The 18,473-nt window shown below is 40.5% G+C and overlaps 3 protein-coding genes across 4 annotated transcripts in view; all 3 read left to right on the top strand.

Annotated features, from left to right (window-relative positions):
* Positions 1 to 1,262: 1,262 nt before the first annotated feature.
* On the top strand, positions 1,263 to 6,032 carry LOC129431303 (cytochrome P450 2J2). 2 transcript variants are annotated; one of them, XM_055189135.2, is made up of 9 exons: positions 1,263 to 1,466; positions 1,675 to 1,834; positions 2,100 to 2,249; positions 2,407 to 2,567; positions 4,209 to 4,382; positions 4,455 to 4,596; positions 4,990 to 5,177; positions 5,311 to 5,452; positions 5,555 to 6,032. In XM_055189135.2, exons 1-9 carry the CDS (start codon positions 1,272 to 1,274, stop codon positions 5,743 to 5,745), a joined length of 1,503 nt encoding a protein of 500 aa, XP_055045110.2. In that variant the 5' UTR covers positions 1,263 to 1,271; the 3' UTR covers positions 5,746 to 6,032. The 2 variants fall into 2 exon arrangements, with proteins under 2 accessions (XP_055045110.2, XP_073731649.1); XM_073875548.1 differs by lacking the exon at positions 1,675 to 1,834 and having other exon boundaries at positions 1,356 to 1,466.
* A 150-nt stretch (positions 6,033 to 6,182) lies between these two features.
* On the top strand, positions 6,183 to 13,105 carry LOC141349146 (cytochrome P450 2B4-like). Its single transcript, XM_073875544.1, has 9 exons — positions 6,183 to 8,344; positions 8,527 to 8,686; positions 8,941 to 9,090; positions 9,293 to 9,453; positions 9,777 to 9,950; positions 10,069 to 10,210; positions 10,334 to 10,521; positions 10,655 to 10,796; positions 10,900 to 13,105. Exons 1-9 carry the CDS (start codon positions 8,129 to 8,131, stop codon positions 11,088 to 11,090), a joined length of 1,524 nt encoding a protein of 507 aa, XP_073731645.1. The 5' UTR covers positions 6,183 to 8,128; the 3' UTR covers positions 11,091 to 13,105.
* A 3,011-nt stretch (positions 13,106 to 16,116) lies between these two features.
* The window catches only part of LOC129431300 (cytochrome P450 2B4), a 33,952-nt gene continuing 31,595 nt past the window's right edge, over positions 16,117 to 18,473 (top strand). Inside the window, exons 1-8 of the mRNA XM_073875540.1 lie at positions 16,117 to 16,338; positions 16,535 to 16,694; positions 16,917 to 17,069; positions 17,212 to 17,372; positions 17,471 to 17,644; positions 17,715 to 17,856; positions 18,015 to 18,202; positions 18,301 to 18,442. Of these exons, the coding sequence (XP_073731641.1) occupies positions 16,159 to 16,338; positions 16,535 to 16,694; positions 16,917 to 17,069; positions 17,212 to 17,372; positions 17,471 to 17,644; positions 17,715 to 17,856; positions 18,015 to 18,202; positions 18,301 to 18,442 (1,300 nt within the window). The 5' untranslated portion in view covers positions 16,117 to 16,158. The remainder of the gene's footprint in view (positions 16,339 to 16,534; positions 16,695 to 16,916; positions 17,070 to 17,211; positions 17,373 to 17,470; positions 17,645 to 17,714; positions 17,857 to 18,014; positions 18,203 to 18,300; positions 18,443 to 18,473) is intronic.

Raw genomic sequence — 18,473 nt, 5'->3', positions numbered from 1 at the left:
AAACAAATAAGATTAGAGAGTAGTATTGTGTTTGTTAGTGGTTATTTTGAAGTTTACTCTACAGAGACAGTCAGTCATTTATTCACTAAAGTTTATTCACTAGGTTTCTGTAGCTTGTTTTCGTCTCTGCAGATATCAGTACTTTTCTGAACTTTTAAGGATTTCCGTAGGGAAATAGTAAAGAAAGAAAAGGGAGTGTTTTCCTCAACCTAAAACTGTCTACAGTTTCTTAAAGAACAAGTTCGGTGTTTTACACTTAAAGCCCTGTTTTCAGATTGTTTATGAGGAAATAGAACGGTTTTGACTGAAATTTTGACATATGCGGCTGCCCCGAGAATTTTTTAGGTGTTTGTTGTTTCACCTCCCACCTCTATAATGGGTTTAATGGAGCACTGGAACAATCCTTCCTGGAATGCATTGAACTTTCGTTTGCAGGGACGTGGGGCTCAGCGAGTGGTCGGGGGTGTTCACTGATATGCTCACACAAAAATCGCTGCAAAATACGCATTCCAACAGGTTTTATCGTAGTTTTTGCCAACTCCATTGACTTGTATTTGATGTGCTGTGAGGTACGGTATTACTCCGCGCCGAGAACTTTGTTTCTATTCTTGCAATTGGCAAAGGCGGATTAGCGCTACCACCTGGGTTGGAGTGTCTATATTCAAGCTCTAAGCGGAAGAATGTACGGGTGTGAGGCGTTTGGAAAAATAGGTCCACAAGTTTACAACGAATGCTAAAACAGCTGTTGGAAAACATCTTTTGCAGCGATTTTTGTGTGAGCATATCATTGAACACCCCTGACCACTCGGTGAGTTTCACGTCTTTGTAAACGAAAGTTTAATGCATTTTAGGAAGGATTGTTCCAGTGCACCATTAAACCCATTGTAGAGGTGTGAGGTAAAACACAAACACCAGAAAATTCTCAGGGCAGCCGCATATGTCGAAATTTCAGTCAAAACCGTTCTATTTCATCATAAACAATCTGAAAACAGGGCTTTAAGTGTAAAATACCGAACTTGTCCTTTAAACCTCTAACTTTAATGTTCATAGGTCATCAAGTTTATACATTACAATTATTTATGTTTTTATTTTATAGTTAATGTATTATAAGTTGCTCATAGAGTCTATCCTTAACAACATGAATGCTAGGAAAGAGTTAACAGAACAGGATGAGTTTTCACTTCTTCTCTGTCATTGTCTCCACCCTCTTCTTCAGAAGCTTTAGTTAGCACAGAGGTTGTGTCGCGTTTCTGTTTTCTAAATCTGCAGCAATGGTGAACGTTATGATGATGTTGGACCTAAACTCTGTGATCCTGGCTTTGGTTCTGGGTTTGATCTTTCTGGTTCTGTTTGAGATGATGAGGATTCATTTCACCAAAGTCCGAAATCCACCTGGACCCACACCTTTCCCTTTTGTGGGAACTATACCTCATGTTATAAAGGACCCAATGGGATCTATCAGATCAGTGAGTCTTTACTGTCTTCCTAGTCACATTTTATTTTCCTACATTTACATTTACACCTTCTGAAATGAGATGTTTATTTTAAATCCTGAAATTTACAGTTGATATGTGTAAATAGTTTATGCTAAGACACGTTATATTTTAACTAAGGCTTAACCTAAACACTAGCTGATGAAACCAGGCCTAAGCATTGTAACTTTTTTCTGATCAGCACAGTCAATATGGAGAGATGACCACCATGTATCTCGGAAGCAAACCCATAATAGTCTTAAATACACTTCAGGTCTCCAAGGAAGCCCTGATCCAAGAGGCTTCAACTTTTTCTGGAAGACCATATATACCTCTCATGGAATGGTTTTCTAAAGGACTTGGTCAGTAAGACTTTGTTTAGAGGGTTGGAAAATGTAGATATCATGATGTTATGCAAGACCTACTGTAAATCAAAAGCAATATATTACATAACTTGCAAGTCAGATGTTAAGCAGAATGTACCAGCGGTATGTTCTTTTTTCCTTATAAGGCCTGACTATGGACTTCTTTTATTTCACCCTTTGTTATTTTTGGAGCACAGTATCAGTCCCTTCACATTTGTTGTGTGGAGAGGAACATGATGAACATCTTCTCTGTCTTTCTCAGGTATATTAATGACGAATGGTCACTTATGGAAACAGCAGAGAAGGTTTGCTCTTCACACGCTCAGAAACTTCGGCCTGGGAAAGAAATCTGTGGAAGAGCGTGTGTTAGATGAAGCCCGATACCTGGTTACTGAGATGCTCAAAGCAGAAGGTGTGAGATGTTCCTCCTCTATTTAGACTTGTCACTGAATGTCTGGGACTAAACATGTCTACCCTGTTTTTTCAGTATGTGTCATATTCCAATTGCACTGCTATGATAGTGTGTTGGGAATTTGATCTTTCCTGTTCTCATGTTTTCTTTATCGAAGGAACAGCATTTGATCCACAGCACGCCCTACAGAATGCAGTTTCCAATATAATCTGCTCCATCATGTTTGGAGATCGTTTTGAATATGATAACAAACGCTTTGCACACCTTCTGAAAATCCTCAATGAGAACATCATGCTGTCAGGGTCTGCTGTAGGACAGGTATGATCATGATCTAATCATTGAGAAGTTGACTGTGACAACTATTTTGTTCATGGTGTACAGGCTCTACTATAACTGAAAGTTATTGCACAGCTCAGTTTGAGTATTTGATTAAGTGCAAACCTTTTTATTTACCAAGAGACTTTTTATCCATTGTTTATCCATTGTGTGCTGTGTACATCCCCCTGTATGCTAATGATAACATAACTGTGGAGCGACTGCACAAAATAGCGGTTAGCAAACACCAGTCTGCACAACCTGAAAAAGGTTTAATTGTCGCTAAAGACTTTAACCACTCCAAGCTAAGAACTGTTTTTCATAAATTTTATCAGCATGTCTCAAGGGGCAACATTTCGGTCTCTATCGTGAAGCCAACACTAGGGTGATCATGAGTGCCATTTTCCCCGGACACGTCCTGGCCAGGATTTCAGGTGCATCCATTTTAACTAAAATGTGAGTACCTCGATGACTTATGCGGTCGACAAATGCGACTTCTGGAGGACACACACTACATCCTGGTCAGGACATGTCCGGGGAAAATGGCACATATGGTCACCCTAGCCAACACAGAAATGACTTCTGCAATTCATCAACTGATTCCAAAATGGAGTCAATCCCATAAACCCCCATGCTAAAATGCTCAACCTTACAGCAGAAATAAATATGTTTACAGCCTGGTACAAAAAATGTTTTTGGTCTATACAGCTAGTCTAATTTTGTCTTTCATGACAACTGTGAGGGGGGTGAATTTTTTTGTAACTCGTCCATTTAAATTATATCCAGCCTTAAAGTTCTGCATAGGGGCTTGGCCACTTGAGTGACAAGTGAACTGCCGCTGCTGTCACTACCATTGAGCTAGGAGGGCGTGGTTTCAGCAACCAGGCACCTCAGCTTCACCCACGCCTCTTTGCCCATTTTCGGTTATCCGCCTTACCAGAAAGGACAACACTCTGGATTATGTATACGGAAACATTCCTGAGACATACAATGCCATTCCCAAATTTCGCAGAGTCCGATTACCTCTTTTTGTTTTTGTTATCAAAATACACACCACTAATCATGTGAAGCCATCTGGAATTACAGTGAATACATGATTAGAGGGGCCATTTCTTCATTACAGCAGCAGTTTCAGGATACTGACTGGAACAAGTTGGCCACTGGGGACTTTGTATTGGACAATATTAACTGATATATCAAGAACGTCACAACTGTCAAACATGTCAGGAACGTCCCTAATCAGAAGCCATGAATGACACTGTGGTCCACCTTCTGCGGAAAGCAAGAGATGTTGCTTTTAGATCCAACAAAGCAGATCTATAGCAGAGCCAGGGCTTACCTGAAAAGGAGCATCAGAAAAGCCAAACACTCTCTTTCTAACTGCAATGCCTCCCCACCAGACGAGCTTAACCACTACTTTGATTCCTTTGCTGACCACCAACTGTTACCCTCGAAACTGATGTAAATTCAGCACCAAGCAGAGTAGATGCAAGTTAGTCAGCTGGCCCTGATGGGATACCCAGGCTTGTGCTTTAGGGAGTGGAAATTGATTCTCGATGTTTTGATTTTATTGATACAGTTTAAGATTTGAGAAACACATTAAATGTGAAGGGCCTTGATCTCATGAATGCTTCTCTGTTTTAGATTGTCACCTTACTTCCCTTCCTCATGCACTTCCCTGGACCTCACCAGAAGATCTTTCAGAACACCACTGAGTTACAAGATTTCATTCGTGAGGAAGTTAAAGAACACAGACAAACTTTGGATCCGGAAAACCCACGAGACTTCATTGATGTCTACATGTTGGAGATAGAAAAAGTAAGAGACACTCACCAGACCAGATGTAGTTTAGCTATAGCTTTAGCAAACTAACATAATTTTTACCTTTAGCAAAAGTCACACGAGGACTCAACGTTTCACGAGGAGAACATGGTTATGTCAGCAGCCGATCTCTTCTTGGCTGGAACCGACACAACGGCGACCACCATCAGATGGGGACTTATCTTTTTGATGGAAAACCCAGATGTACAAGGTGATAAACATTTTACAGGTTTTCTTAACTTTTGATGAGTAAAATCCAGGTTAAAATTTACACCAGACTCATTAAAGGAAGTAACGTGAGTCTTTTTATAAAACAGATGATCTGTATAGATCAGGGTTCACCAATCCTGGTCCTGGAGGGTCGGTGTCTGCAGAGTTTAGCTCCGACCCTAATCAAACACACCTGAAGCACCTTAATTATTTGCTTCAGGTGTGTTGGATTAGGGTTGGAGCTAAACTCTGCAGAGAACCGGCTCTCCAGGACCAGGATTGGTGACCCCTGGTTTAGATGTTCAATGTTTGACTGTACCTGCGGTTAAACATGACAGTCATGGTGTCATAGTATTTCTGTCAATCTAGCTCATGTAATATGTTTTTTTCACAGAGCGATGTCATAAGGAGATTGTTCAGATGTTGGGTTATGATCGTCTGCCCAGCATGGATGACCGTGACAAACTTCCATACACATACGCCACTGTTCATGAGATTCAGCGCTGTGCTAACATTGCACCGCTGGGTGTAGTTCATGCAACCACACAGCCAACCAAACTAAGAGGATATGACATTCCTAAGGTAATATATGAATGAAATATGCCGGGATGATAGAAGTTAGTATTGTGACTCTTTTGGGCTAAAATGTGACCTGGGCTTTGTGAGATTCCTTTGAAGATCTTTTGCACATATTCAGATTGACTCTCTTTTATAGGGAACTATGATCATGACAAACTTAACAGCAATTTTCACTGATAAGGAGCACTGGAAATGTCCGGACACTTTCAGTCCAGAGAATTTCTTAGATGAGAACAAACATTTCCACAAACCTGAGGCGTTCATTGCTTTCTCAATGGGTAAGTTGTTCACTTGTGATTCTGAAGAGTCAACAGATTTGACTTGAGCAAAAGTTATTGTGCTAAACTGATATTCATTGTGTGTTTATGTTCATTATTCAGGTCCGAGGGTTTGTCTCGGTGAGACCCTTGCAAGGACAGAGCTTTTCCTTTACTTTGTGTCTCTGCTACAGCGGATTCATTTCTCCTGGCCACCAAACTCACAGCGTCCAGACATGGATGGTATTATTAGTGCATTGAGACACCCTCACCCCTTCAAAATCATCTGTTGTAGCAGAGATGCCAAAGACTGATCATCAGTGACCCGACCCAACATCTTGTCAAAGTTTCTCAAAATCATTGAAGGTCCAGGATTTACGTATTGACTCTTTATTTCTAAACATTCTTTGATTTCCCCTCAATAACATTTAAGAGTAAAAAACACTGCACCAGTGTACTGTTCTGTGTTTAGTAGATTTTAGGGGTGGAGACAAAATTTATTTTTTACACACCTGTGTGTAAAACTGTTGTAGGACTGGTGTGAGTTATCTGATCATGTGACTGTCTGCTCCTGTTATTACATAAACACCTGTTCACTCTCCAGAGTCTTAAAAGATGTAACTCTACAAGCACACAAAGGCCTGACACTGTGGATAGAGTTGTGTTAGTCGTGCAATACAACACAGTCAAAGGGCAGGCAAACAAATCCAGTAAGCAATGAGACAGTCCAGCCAGGCAAACAGAGCAAAATTGTAATCCAGAAACAGTAATCCGATGATATAGGAACAATGGTCAATGGACACTTAGAACACATTAACACTGACAATACTTCGCAACATGAACATGGTGGATTAATGGTTTAAATATATAAGATAGGGTGACCATACGTGCCATTTTTCCGGGACATATCCTGGCCAGGATTTTGAAAGTCATATTTGTCGACCGCATAGACCCCTTCAATGTCTGTAAACATCAAACCCCTAGGTTAGGTGCACGTGCAGCATGGGGTCAGAAAAATGGAGCGGCAAATAAAAACTGATCATACAATACAGGCTTTCTAATTTAATCTAACAGGGCTGATAAATGATGACTTACCTGAAATGAAGTGAGCACTACAAACACAAGCCTCTTTGATCTTTGAATTGTCCCAGTCTGCACGTTTAATTGCTTGCAACCACATGTCGCCTATTTTTTTATGGATGAGATCCTGCAGGATACTGAAAAACTTAACTGCAGAGCTGGTGCAATTTTCACAGCCCACGACGCAACACGTAGGTGACAATACTCTTTGGATTCAACCGAACAATGCGCAACTCAACTTGATAGAATGACTTTTCTGACCCCGACATGCGCAGTGCGAATTCTCCTGTGATGTGAACTGTGAAGGGGCTCATACCTCATCAATGTTTATTATTTCAGGTTCTATTTCAAAAAAGCAACCATTATATTTCAAGGTAAGAATGAAACTACAATGATTGTATATGTTTTTAACTGAAGTGTGAGAACCTTGTAGATGTATGCGATCGACAAATATGACTTTCGGAAAGACGGACACGAAATCCTGTCAAGGACGCAAGGCTGCATCCTCCAGATGCATACGTCATTAAGACGAGACTTCAAGTCATCAAGTCTTTTTCTAGACTATAACAATTATAAACTTGATTGACTTTTGTTAATTGTAAATTGTTGTAATATGCTTAAGACTTACGAATGTAATGCTCAGTTAACTTAAATAAACCAGGTTTGATGACGTCTGCAACCTGCAAATGCAACCTCCTGAGGCTGCAGCCTTCGGATTAAGGCCCTGTCCCAAATGGCACACTCTGAACTTGTCTACTTCCGCAGAGTCCAAATTTGATGACATCATGGAGTGCAGACCCTAGGGACCCTTGATGTGAGTCCACGAGGGTGCACCAGAGTCGCATTGCCCATCAGTGTGAACTCTTCTCATGTGTCGTCTGATTGCTCTTTCACAAGGACTTCTGGGTTGGTAAAGTGTGTGAAGCCTGCAGCAGCGTGTGCTTCGCTGAAGACCACATCAAGGATGCAAAGGGGGTGCTGAAAAGCATACTTTGGAGAGTAAAAATGACAGATCGGACACCCTACGGACTAGTCGACTAAGCGAGCACATGCAATTTAAGGCCACAAGACCGAAAGTCCACATAGAAAAGATCATAGTGTAAAAAGTCCAGTTTGGGGAGAGGGTGCCACCTGGTGGTGGGATGAATGAGAACACTCCCATTTATTGGTGGCCGTTTCTTAATCCAAAGGCTGCACCATCAGGTTGTCTCATTTGCAGGCTGCATACCTCACCACATCCATTATAAAATTGATTATTATTCTTAGTTCATCGTAAATTGTTGTTTTGAGGTTTAGTGAGGTGAGAGAGTCAATCATTTGTTTATTAAAGTCATCAGCATGTTTTCATCGCTGCAGATTTCAGTACTTAAAAAACATTTCTGAACTGCAATTTCTTAAACCTCTGACTTTGATGTGTATAGTTCATCATGTTTATACATTACATTTATATATTTTATATTATTTTATAGTTGATGTGTAAAAAGTTGCTCATAGAAACATGAATGCTAGGAAAGAGTTAACACAACAAGATGAGTTTTCACTTCCTCTCTATCATTGTCTCCACCCTCTTCTTCTGAAGCTTTAGTAAGTACAGTACAGAGCGGTCGTGTTGTGTTTATGTTTTCTGAATCTGCAGCAATGGGGACCGCTGCAATGATTTTCGACCTAAACTCTGTGAGCCTGGCTTTGGTTCTGGGTTTAATCTTTCTGGTTCTGTTTGAGATGATGAGGATTCATTTCACCAGAGCCCAAAATCCACCTGGACGCAGACCTTTCCCTTTTGTGGGAACTATACCTCATGTTATAAAGGACCCAATGGGATCTATCAGATCAGTGAGTCTTTACTGTCTTATTGGTTATATTTAATTTTCTTACATTTAAATCACCTTTTGAAATTAGATGTTTTTTTTAATCCTGAAATATACAGCAGATATGTGTAAATAGTTTTTATTTTAAATAAGGATTAACCTAAACCCTAGCAGTGAAACCAAACATTGTAACTTTTTTCCAATCAGCACAGTCGATATGGAGAGATGACAACCATATACCTGGGAAGCAAACCCATAATAATTTTAAATACACTTCAGATCTCCAAAGAAGCACTGGTCCAAGAGGCTTCAACTTTTTCTGGAAGACCATATATAGCTTTTTTGGAATGGTTTTCTAAAGGACTCGGTCAGTAAGACTTTGTTTGGAGGGTTGGGAAATGTAGATATCATGCTGTTATGCAAGACCTAGTGTAAATTAAAAGCAATAAAGCTATTACATAACTTGTAAGCTAGATGTTAAAGAATGTACCAACGGCAGATGCTTTTCTCCTTATAAGGGCAAACTGTGGACTTTTTCATTGAACCCTTTGTTATGTCTTAGTCCATACACAGTTCTTGTGTGCAAAGGAAAATCATGAACATCTTCTCTGTCTTTCTCAGGTATCTCAATGACGAATGGTCACTCATGGAGACAGCAGAGAAGGTTTGCTCTTCACACGCTCAGAAACTTTGGTCTGGGAAAGAAATCTCTTGAAGAGCGTGTGTTAGATGAAGCCCATTATCTGGTTACTGAGATGCTCAAAGCAGAAGGTGTGAGATGTACCTCCTCGATTCAGATTCATTCCTTAGTGTCTGGGTGTAAACATGTCTACATTTAATTTTAAAAGTCATACAGCATCAATGTCTTGGGTGTAAACAGTTGCTTTTTAGTATGTGTCATATTTCCATTGCACTGCTTTATTAGTATATTGTAAGTTTTATCTTTTCTGTTCTCACTTTGTCTTTATTGAAGGAATGGCATTTGATCCGCAGCATGCCTTACAGAATGCAGTTTCCAATATAATCTGTTCCATCATATTTGGAGATCGCTTTGAATATGATAACAAACACTTTGCATATCTTCTGAACATCCTCAATGAGAACCTTATGCTGACAGGGTCTGCTTTAGGACAGGTATGATCAAGATTTAATCATTGAGAAGTTGACATTTATTTAATAATTTTATGTTCCAATGGTTATGTAAAAACTAAAAATAATGTTCAATAAATTCAGGGGGATCATTCACCAAAAATTTTAAGCAAAGTAAGAGATCAAAAGATGCTTAATTGATTTTGAGGTTGCATGCAAAGCTCAAAAGTCCACTCAGTTTGAATGGGCATGACGCCTATTAATAAATTGCACTTATGTAAATAAAATGGTCATACATTGAGAATCTGTATTTAAAAAACACATTAAACGTGAGGGACATTGATCTCATGAATGCTTTTCTTTTTTAGATTGTCACGTTACTTCCCTTCCTCCTGCACTTCCCTGGACCTCATCAGAAGATCTTTCAGAACAACACTAAGTTACGGGATTTCATCCGTGAGGAAGTTAAAGAACACAGACAAACTTTGGATCCGGAAAACACACGAGACTTCATTGATGCCTACCTGTTAGAGATAGAAAAAGTGAGATACTCTAGCACTCAAATCTTAAATCTGACCTGTCAAAAAACTATTTTTATTTAAACTACAGAAACCAGATTGAGTTTAGCTTTAACAAACTAACATCAATTTTTACTTTTAGCAAAAGTCACACGAGAACTCAACATTTCATGAGGAGAACATGGTTGTGTCAGCAGCCGATCTCTTCTTTGCTGGAACCGACACGACGGCGACCACCATCAGATGGGGACTCATCTTCTTGATTGACAACCCAGATGTACAAGGTACATTTATGACTCATTAATGGAAATAATGTGAGGTTTTTATAAAACAGATGATCTGTTTAACTGCAGTTTAACTTATAAGATTTTCTGTAAATCTAGCTCATGTAATATGCTTTGTTACAGAGCGATGTCATAAGGAGATTGTTCAAATGTTGGGTTATGATCGTCTGCCCAGCATGGTTGACCGTGACAAACTTCCATACACATACGCCACTGTTCATGAGATTCAACGCTGTGCCAACATTGTTCCTCTCGGAGTAGCTCATGCAACCACACAGCCAACCAAACTAAGAGGATTTGACATTCCCAAGGTAATGAATGAATGAAATATGCTGGGATTATAGAAGTTTGTGCAGTGAATCTTTTGGGCAAAAATGTGACCTGGACTTTGTAAGATTCCTCCCTAGATCTTTAGCTTATATTCATATTGAATCTCTTTTATAGGGAACTATGATCATGACAAACTTAACAGCAATTTTCAGTGATAAGGAGCACTGGAAATTTCCGAACACTTTCAATCCAGAGAATTTCTTAGATGAGAACGGACATTTCTACAAACCTGAGGCATTCATTGTATTCTCAATGGGTGAGTTTTTCACTTGTGATTATAAAGAGTTAAAATATTTGACTATAAGCAGAAGTTATTATGCTAAACTTGTATTTATTATGTGTTTGTGTTCATTATCCAGGTCCGAGAGTTTGTCTCGGTGAGACCCTGGCAAGGACGGAGCTTTTCCTTTACTTTGTGTGTCTCCTACAGCGGATTCATTTCTCCTGGCCACCAAACTCACAGCATCCAGACATGGATGGTATTATTACTGCATTGAGACACCCTCACCCCTTCAAAATCATCTGTTGTAGCAGAGATGCCAATGACTGATCGTCAGTGACTCGACCCAACACACCAATAAATAGCTGAGGAACGCTGAAATCTGCATCCACATTAAGAATTAAAGCTGCTGCTCATAATCCACAAATAATCTACAAAAAACAAGGGAATTTGGGAGCAATCTCAAAACCGTGGAAGGTCGAGGATTTATGTATTGACTATTTTTTCCTAAACATTCTTTGATTTTCCCTCAATAACATTTAAGAGTAAAATCACTACACCAGTTTATAGGTCATCATGTTTATACATTACGTATATATATATTATATATTTTATAGTTGATGTATAAAAAGTTGCTCATAAATTCATCCTTCTTGTAATACCAGATGTTAAATAATCAACTTTGGGTTTGTTTATGAAGAAGATACTGTAAATCAATTAAACCTTAGGTGTTGCTGTTTGAACCTTTTGATTTCATGATCTAGTCAAACTCTTCGTAGTCTTAAGATTTGATCTAATGATCTTGTCATCTCAAAGGGTTTCAACATTCTCATAGCATTAAGACGCTCATCAGTGAGTAACTGTTAAAATATATGTTCTTTTATATTTAAAGGCGGAGTGCACAATGTTTGAAAGCCAATGTTGATATTTGAAATCACCTAAACAAACACGCCCCTACCCTAATAGAATCTGGACCTTCTTTTGATAGACCCGCCCCACACATACGCAACCCAGACAAGGATGACGGTTAGTAGACACGCCCCTTACTGCTGATTGGCTACAAGTGTGTTTTGGTAATCGGCCCGACTCCCTTTTCCAAAGCGTTTTTCAAACATTGTGCACTCCGCCTTTAATATGTGAGTCTAAGATGACAAGTTTATATTCATGTGTGGTAATATTTTAAAGGTCATGGTGCGATGCGTAATAAGGTCTAATTTATGTTATTCTAAGATAAAGTGTATCAAAGTTAAGAACTTCAAGCATAATCTGCACTTCTTTTGTCCCAATGAGATATGGCTAACAATCCCATTTGGTGCCCAAGGTCACAAGATCCTGACCAACCAAATCCTAATGTAAGACCTTGATTTCCTATTTGTAAAGCTGTGTATAAAATGTGACCTGGCAAAATATTCAGGGAAGCATTCTTTTGCAAGAATCTTCCCCACACTTTGTGTGTTTGTATTAAAACATCATGGAGCAATTCTTTAGCATGAAGCTCCCTCTGTCAAGGTGCAGGAAGAAAACAATCACATTTTGAATAGCGAGTAAATTATGAGTTTATTTAAACACAACAGTAGTCGATAGAGAGCTGGTCACGATGAAAGCAGACAGAGAAGATCACAAACTCGGCAGCGCAGGGACACAATGGGCAGACCAAGAAGCAGTAAGATTAATGGGAGAATAAAACACAGGCTTAATTTTAGACACATGAAACGTGATGAATTCTCCTGTACACTGCAAAAAGTCTGAGATGGACTGCCACCGGACTAATGATTAGGGATGCACCGAATCCAGGATTCGGATTCGGCCGAATACTGGGCTTTTTGACGGGGTTCGGGTTCGGCCGGATCCTAGATTTTTTTTCCACCGAACCGAACCCTAGGCTTGCGCTACGCTGGTCGACGTCACACGGCCGTTGATTACACACATCGGGTGCTGACGTGGAGATTAGCTTTTTTTTTCGGTGAGCCTTAGGGGCTGGACACACCAAAACTTTTAAACACGGCTGAAAACGCCTTGAGGACGTCAAATGCCAGCTGTTTTTCAGCCGAGCGCTTGGTAGCTGTGACGCTTCAGCTGTGAGCCGGTTGGTTGCTGTGGTAATGTCCTGCCCCTCCTCCACTGTAATTGGACGGCCGGTTGAAAACTGACATTGACGAGCGGAGCTTCTCACTCAAAGTTAAATATAGTTTTCAGCGCGGAGCTGCTTGCTTATTGGAAAAACGAGCGTGTCGCAACGCATCGCTTTCATTATGCATAGGCTTATGGTTATTGTCAAAATAGTTTTTCCAACTTGTCATCCTGGCATAATGTACAGTTAAAATTAAATAAAATGAAAAAATACATTGCTGTGGACGTTGTTAACTTCATGTGTTTTACTGTGTTAATGGAATAAGGATGCGAGTAGGATTCGGTATTCGGTTTCGGATTCGGACGAATCTTAAACGGTGGATTCGGGATTTGGCTGAACCTAAAAAATCTGGATTCGGTGCATCCCTACTAATGATCTTGGTGACAGTAAACGGGCCAATGAATTTGAGAGCAAGTTCATAAGAGACGGAGCAGAGAGGAATGAACCTGGTAGAAAGCCACACTCTTTGACCAGCAATGTATACGGGAGGCTAAGACTGGTGGCAATCTGCTTTAGCTGATCTTGGAGTAGTCACGAGTGCTTGAAAAACCACTGGGGAGTTGGAAAGGCCGAATGGCATGACCAAATATTCAAAGTGCCCCTGGGGGTGTTGAAAGCGGTTTTCCCCTCAAAATTCTTGCTATGGACCAAATGGTATCATAAATCCAATGGTTGCATAAATCCAGTTTAGTGAAGATTGATGCTCCCTGCAACCTCTCGAAGGCTGAAGACATCAACGGTAAAGGATAAGTATTCTTTACCATGATGCTGTTCAACTCCCGGTAATCAATACAATGTCACAGAGAGAAATCCTTCTGCCCCACAAAAAAGAACCCCACCCCCGCTGGAGAAGGAAGGGCGGATGAACTCAGTTGCTAGAAAATCAGAAATATATTTCTCCATAGCCTCCCTTTCTGGAGCAGATATTGAATATAACTTGCCTTTAGGTGGAGACGTACCTGGCAGTAAGTCTACTGCACAGTCATAGGGACGATGTGGAGGAAGAGAAGTAGCTCGGGGCTTATTAAACACTTCCTTCAGGTTAAGATACTCCTGCGGCACGTTCACTGGCTCCTCCTGCAACACAGAACAAGAAACAGATGGGACAGCAGACGAAAGACATGTGGCATAACATTAGGCACTCCAACTACAAACAGAGTTCTGGCCCCACTCTATCCTGGGGTGGTTTTTAACCTACCACGGATGGCCTAGGACAATGGGGTTCTGAGAGGATTGAGTAAGGAAGAGTACGGTTCATTCGGTGTGATTACAAGAAGTAGTGAGTGTAATGAGTCCAATAGCATGAGTGATACCCAGGTTTTCTTGTCCATTGAGTGCGTTAATGGCAATGGTCTGTCTTAAGGCAGTGATGAGGATGTGAAGTTTCTTGGCCAGTGAATAGTCCATCAGGTTCCCCTCCGCTCCCGAGTCCACCAGTGCTTGGTAGTTGAAAGACCGATCTGCCCACTGCAGTCTTAACGGGAGGCGGGTGGCACTTGTGGGTCTGGTCATCGCAAGTCTGCCCGACTATAGCCTTTGTTCTACCGCTGGGCTTGGCCTTTTAAAGGACAGGTGGCAATCAAGTGTCCTGCTTCTCCACAGTAAAGACACAGACCCCTCACTCTGCAGTGTTATCTCTCCTCCTGGGAAAGCCGAGCTCGAGCTACCTGCATGGGTTCAGGATCGTTCAGGTGGCTGACCGTGTTAGCACAGGGTGTTGAGGTCCGGTGTGACCGGTTCTCCCTCTGTTGCAGATGTACATTGACTAGTAAGGCTAATTTGATCCATCGAGAGTCTTGGGTAGTTCCAAAGTGTAAATTTCCTTCTGAACATGGTCAGCCAACACTTGCAGGAACATGTCTACTGCGCTTCTTTGTTCCATTTGCACTAGACTGTCAACGTCTGGAATTCAATAGGGTAGTCAGAGACGTTCTGGTTATTCTGTCGAAGGTCGGCGAGTTGGCGCACCGCCTTATGGACAGCGATGGCGCATTCGAACACTTGTCTCATCTCCTGTTCAAGTGCTTGGAACAAAGAGCAGCAAGGATGTTGATTCTGCCACACCACTGTTCCCCACAGAGCTGCGTGTCCAGAGAGCAGTGTTGTAACTAATGCCACTTTAAACTGTTCTGAGGAAAATGTCACTGGATGAAGAGAAAAAAAATCACTGAGACCCAAGGCACGGGAATAAAAACTGGATAGTGGAAGAAGCGTGTTGAGCTGAGTCCGAGAGAACCTCCACAACCATCTGACAAAGACAAGACGAGGTAACAAACAATTTATAGACCACCCTCAATCAAAACAGCTGGCGGTGATGAGCTTATCAGCAGAGATAATGAGCTGTGCAGGTGAACAACGCCTATACATACAACGTGCACACACATAGCGTGGGCGAGTCAATGAATCCGTGAACCGTGACACCCTCACAGTCTGTGTGTGTATTCAAACATTATGGAAGCATCTGTATTCAAAACTTCACACACTTTGGTGTCTTTGATTGCCAGGTATGATTTGACTTTGTGACTTTTTATTATTTATGTTGGTCTTTTTAGTTAAATGTTTAATTTAAATTTGATGTAAATGTTGATATTTCTGATTGATAAATTTGAATAACCAAATGATTGATTTGGTGTGTGTAGTGTAACCTGCCTGGTAAAAATAAATTGTTATTATTGATTCATTTTAAATTCTTCAGAAATGTTTTATTCTATTAGATTAGAAGGAGTCTGGTATTACAGCAAAATAAGATTGTCAGGATATGATCATACTGGTGTTTTGATGTTGAATGGAGCATGGGGCACATTCACTAGAACTCTCAGATTTCTGTCACCTGACTTAGCAAGTTGCATGATCGTGAATAAATTACCATTTTTATGATTGGAGCAATCATGGGGCGGCCAGACGTAAAAGTATTAGTTTACCCTGCAACCTCTGACTAAGACTGTGAGATATACGCAATGGCTGACGTGTACTCTGTGCGATATTGGGTTCCTAATAAACGAATAACTAGGATTATGAGAATTTATTTATAATCAATTATTTAATTTAAGACCAACAGATAATTGGTATAATCTACTAAATTCATAGTATATTAAATTAGAGTCAGATTATGATTTAAAGAGGAAAGATCTAGGAAAGAGTTAACACAACAGGATGAATTGTCACTTCCTCTCTGTTATTGTCTCCACCCTCTTCTTCTGGAGTTTTATAGAAGCACAGAGGTCATTTAGTGTTTGTTTTCAGTCTGTTGTAATAGGGACCGCTGCAATGATTTTCGACCTGAACTCCGTGAGCCTGGCTTTGGTTCTGGGTTTGATCTTTCTGGTTCTGTTTGAGATGATGAGGATTCATTTCACCAGAGCCCGAACTCCACCTGGACCCACACCTTTCCCTTTTGTGGGAACGTTACCATATGCTATAAAGGATCCAATGGGATCTATCAGATCAGTGAGTCTTTACTGTCTTCCTGGTCATATTTTATTTTCCTACATTTAAATCACCTTCTAAAATGAGATGTTTAATTAAGCAGATTTTGTCTAAAGCACATTTATAAAAGGTACTGAAATGTACTATTTTAACTAAGGCTTAACTTAAACCCTGTCTGTGAAACCAAGCCTAAGCATTGTAACTTTTTACCAATCAGCAACGTCAATATGGAGAAATGTCTACCGTGTACATGGGAAGACAACCCATAATAATCTTAAATACACTTCAGATCTCCAAGGAAGCCCTGGTCCAAGAGGCTTCAACTTTTTCTGGAAGACCATATTTACCTCTTATGGAATGGTTTTCTAAAAATCTCGGTCAGTAAAACTTTGTTTGGAGGGTTGGGACATCATGCTGTGAATCAAAATCAATAAGGTTATTGCATAACTTGCAAGAATGTTCCAGCGGCAGGTGCTTTTATCCTTATAAGGGCAGACTTTTCTCATTGCACCCTTTGTTATTTTTGGAGCACAGTCTCAGTCCCTTCACATTTGTTGTGTGGAGAGGAACATCATTGACATCTTCTCTGTCTTTCGTAGGTATTGTAATGGCACCGTTTGGTCACTCGTGGAGACAGCAGAGAAGGTTTGCTCTCCACACGCTCAGAGACTTCGGCCTGGGAAAGAAATCTGTGGAAGAGCGTGTGTTAGATGAATCCCGATACCTGGTTACTGAGATGCTCAAAGATGAAGGTTTGAGATGTTCCTCCTCTACTAAGATTGAATGTCTGGGAGTCAACATGTCTACATTTGATTTTTCATGTGTCATATTGCACTGCTATAATAGTATGTTGGGAATTTGATATTTTCTGGTCTCACTTTGTCTTTATTGAAGGAAGGGCATTTGACCCAGAGCATGCCTTACAGAATGCAGTTTCCAATATAATCTGCTCTATCGTGTTTGGAGATCGCTTTGAATATGATAACAAACGCTTTGCACACCTACTGAAAATCCTCAAGGAGAACATCATACTGTCAGGGTCTGCTATGGCACGGGTATGATCAAAAAAATCATACATTGCAAATTAATGTCACATTTGAAAAACACATTAAGCGTGAAGGGCCTTGATCTCATAAATGCTTGTCTGTTTTAGATGGCCAACTTACTTCCCTTCCTCATGCACTGCCCTGGACCTCACCAAAAGATCCTTCAGAACACCACTGAGTTACGGGATTTCATCCGTGAGGAAGTTAAAAAACATAGACAAACTTTGGATCCGGAAAACCCACGAGACTTCATTGATGCGTACATATTAGAGATAGAGAAAGTGAGATATTCACCGGAACAGATATAGTTGAGGTATAGCTTTAGCAAACTAACATTATTTTTACCTTTAGCAAAAGTCACATGAGGACTCAACATTTCATGAAGAGAATTTGCTTATGTCAACAATCGATCTCTTTTTCGCTGGAACTGACACGACGTCCACCACCATCAGATGGGGACTCATCTTCTTGATGGAAAACCCAGATGTGCAAGGTGATAAAACTTAACTAAGATTTTCTTAACGTGAGGTTTTTATAAATCAGATGATCTGCTTAGATGTTCAGTGTCTGACTTTACCTGCACTTAAACATGATGGTCATGATGTCATAGTATTTCTGTCAATCTACATCATGTAATATGTTTTGTCACAGAGCGATGTCATAGGGAGATTGTTCAGGTGTTGGGTTATGATCGTCTGCCCAGCATGGATGACCGTGACAAACTTTCCTACACATACGCCACTGTTCATGAAATTCAGCGCTGTGCCAACATCGCACCGCTTGGTGTAGTTCATGCAACCACACAGCCAACCAAACTAAGAGGATATGACATTCCCAAGGTAATGAATGAATGACTTTTGGGCTTAAATGTGCCCTTGACTTTGTAGGATTCCTTCACAGATCTTAAGCACATATTCAGATCGACTCTCTTTTCTAGGGAACTATAATCATGACAAACTTAACAGCAATTTTCACTGATAAGGAGCATTGGAAATGTCCGGACACTTTCAATCCAGAGAATTTCTTGGATGAGAACGGACATTTCTACAAACCTGAGGCGTTCGTTGCTTTCTCAATGGGTGAGTTGTTCACATGTGATTCTGTCGAGAT

Source organism: Misgurnus anguillicaudatus, chromosome 13, assembly GCF_027580225.2.
Source record: "Misgurnus anguillicaudatus chromosome 13, ASM2758022v2, whole genome shotgun sequence".
Lineage (NCBI taxonomy): Eukaryota > Metazoa > Chordata > Actinopteri > Cypriniformes > Cobitidae > Misgurnus > Misgurnus anguillicaudatus.
This window is presented reverse-complemented; position numbering and strand designations above follow the sequence as displayed.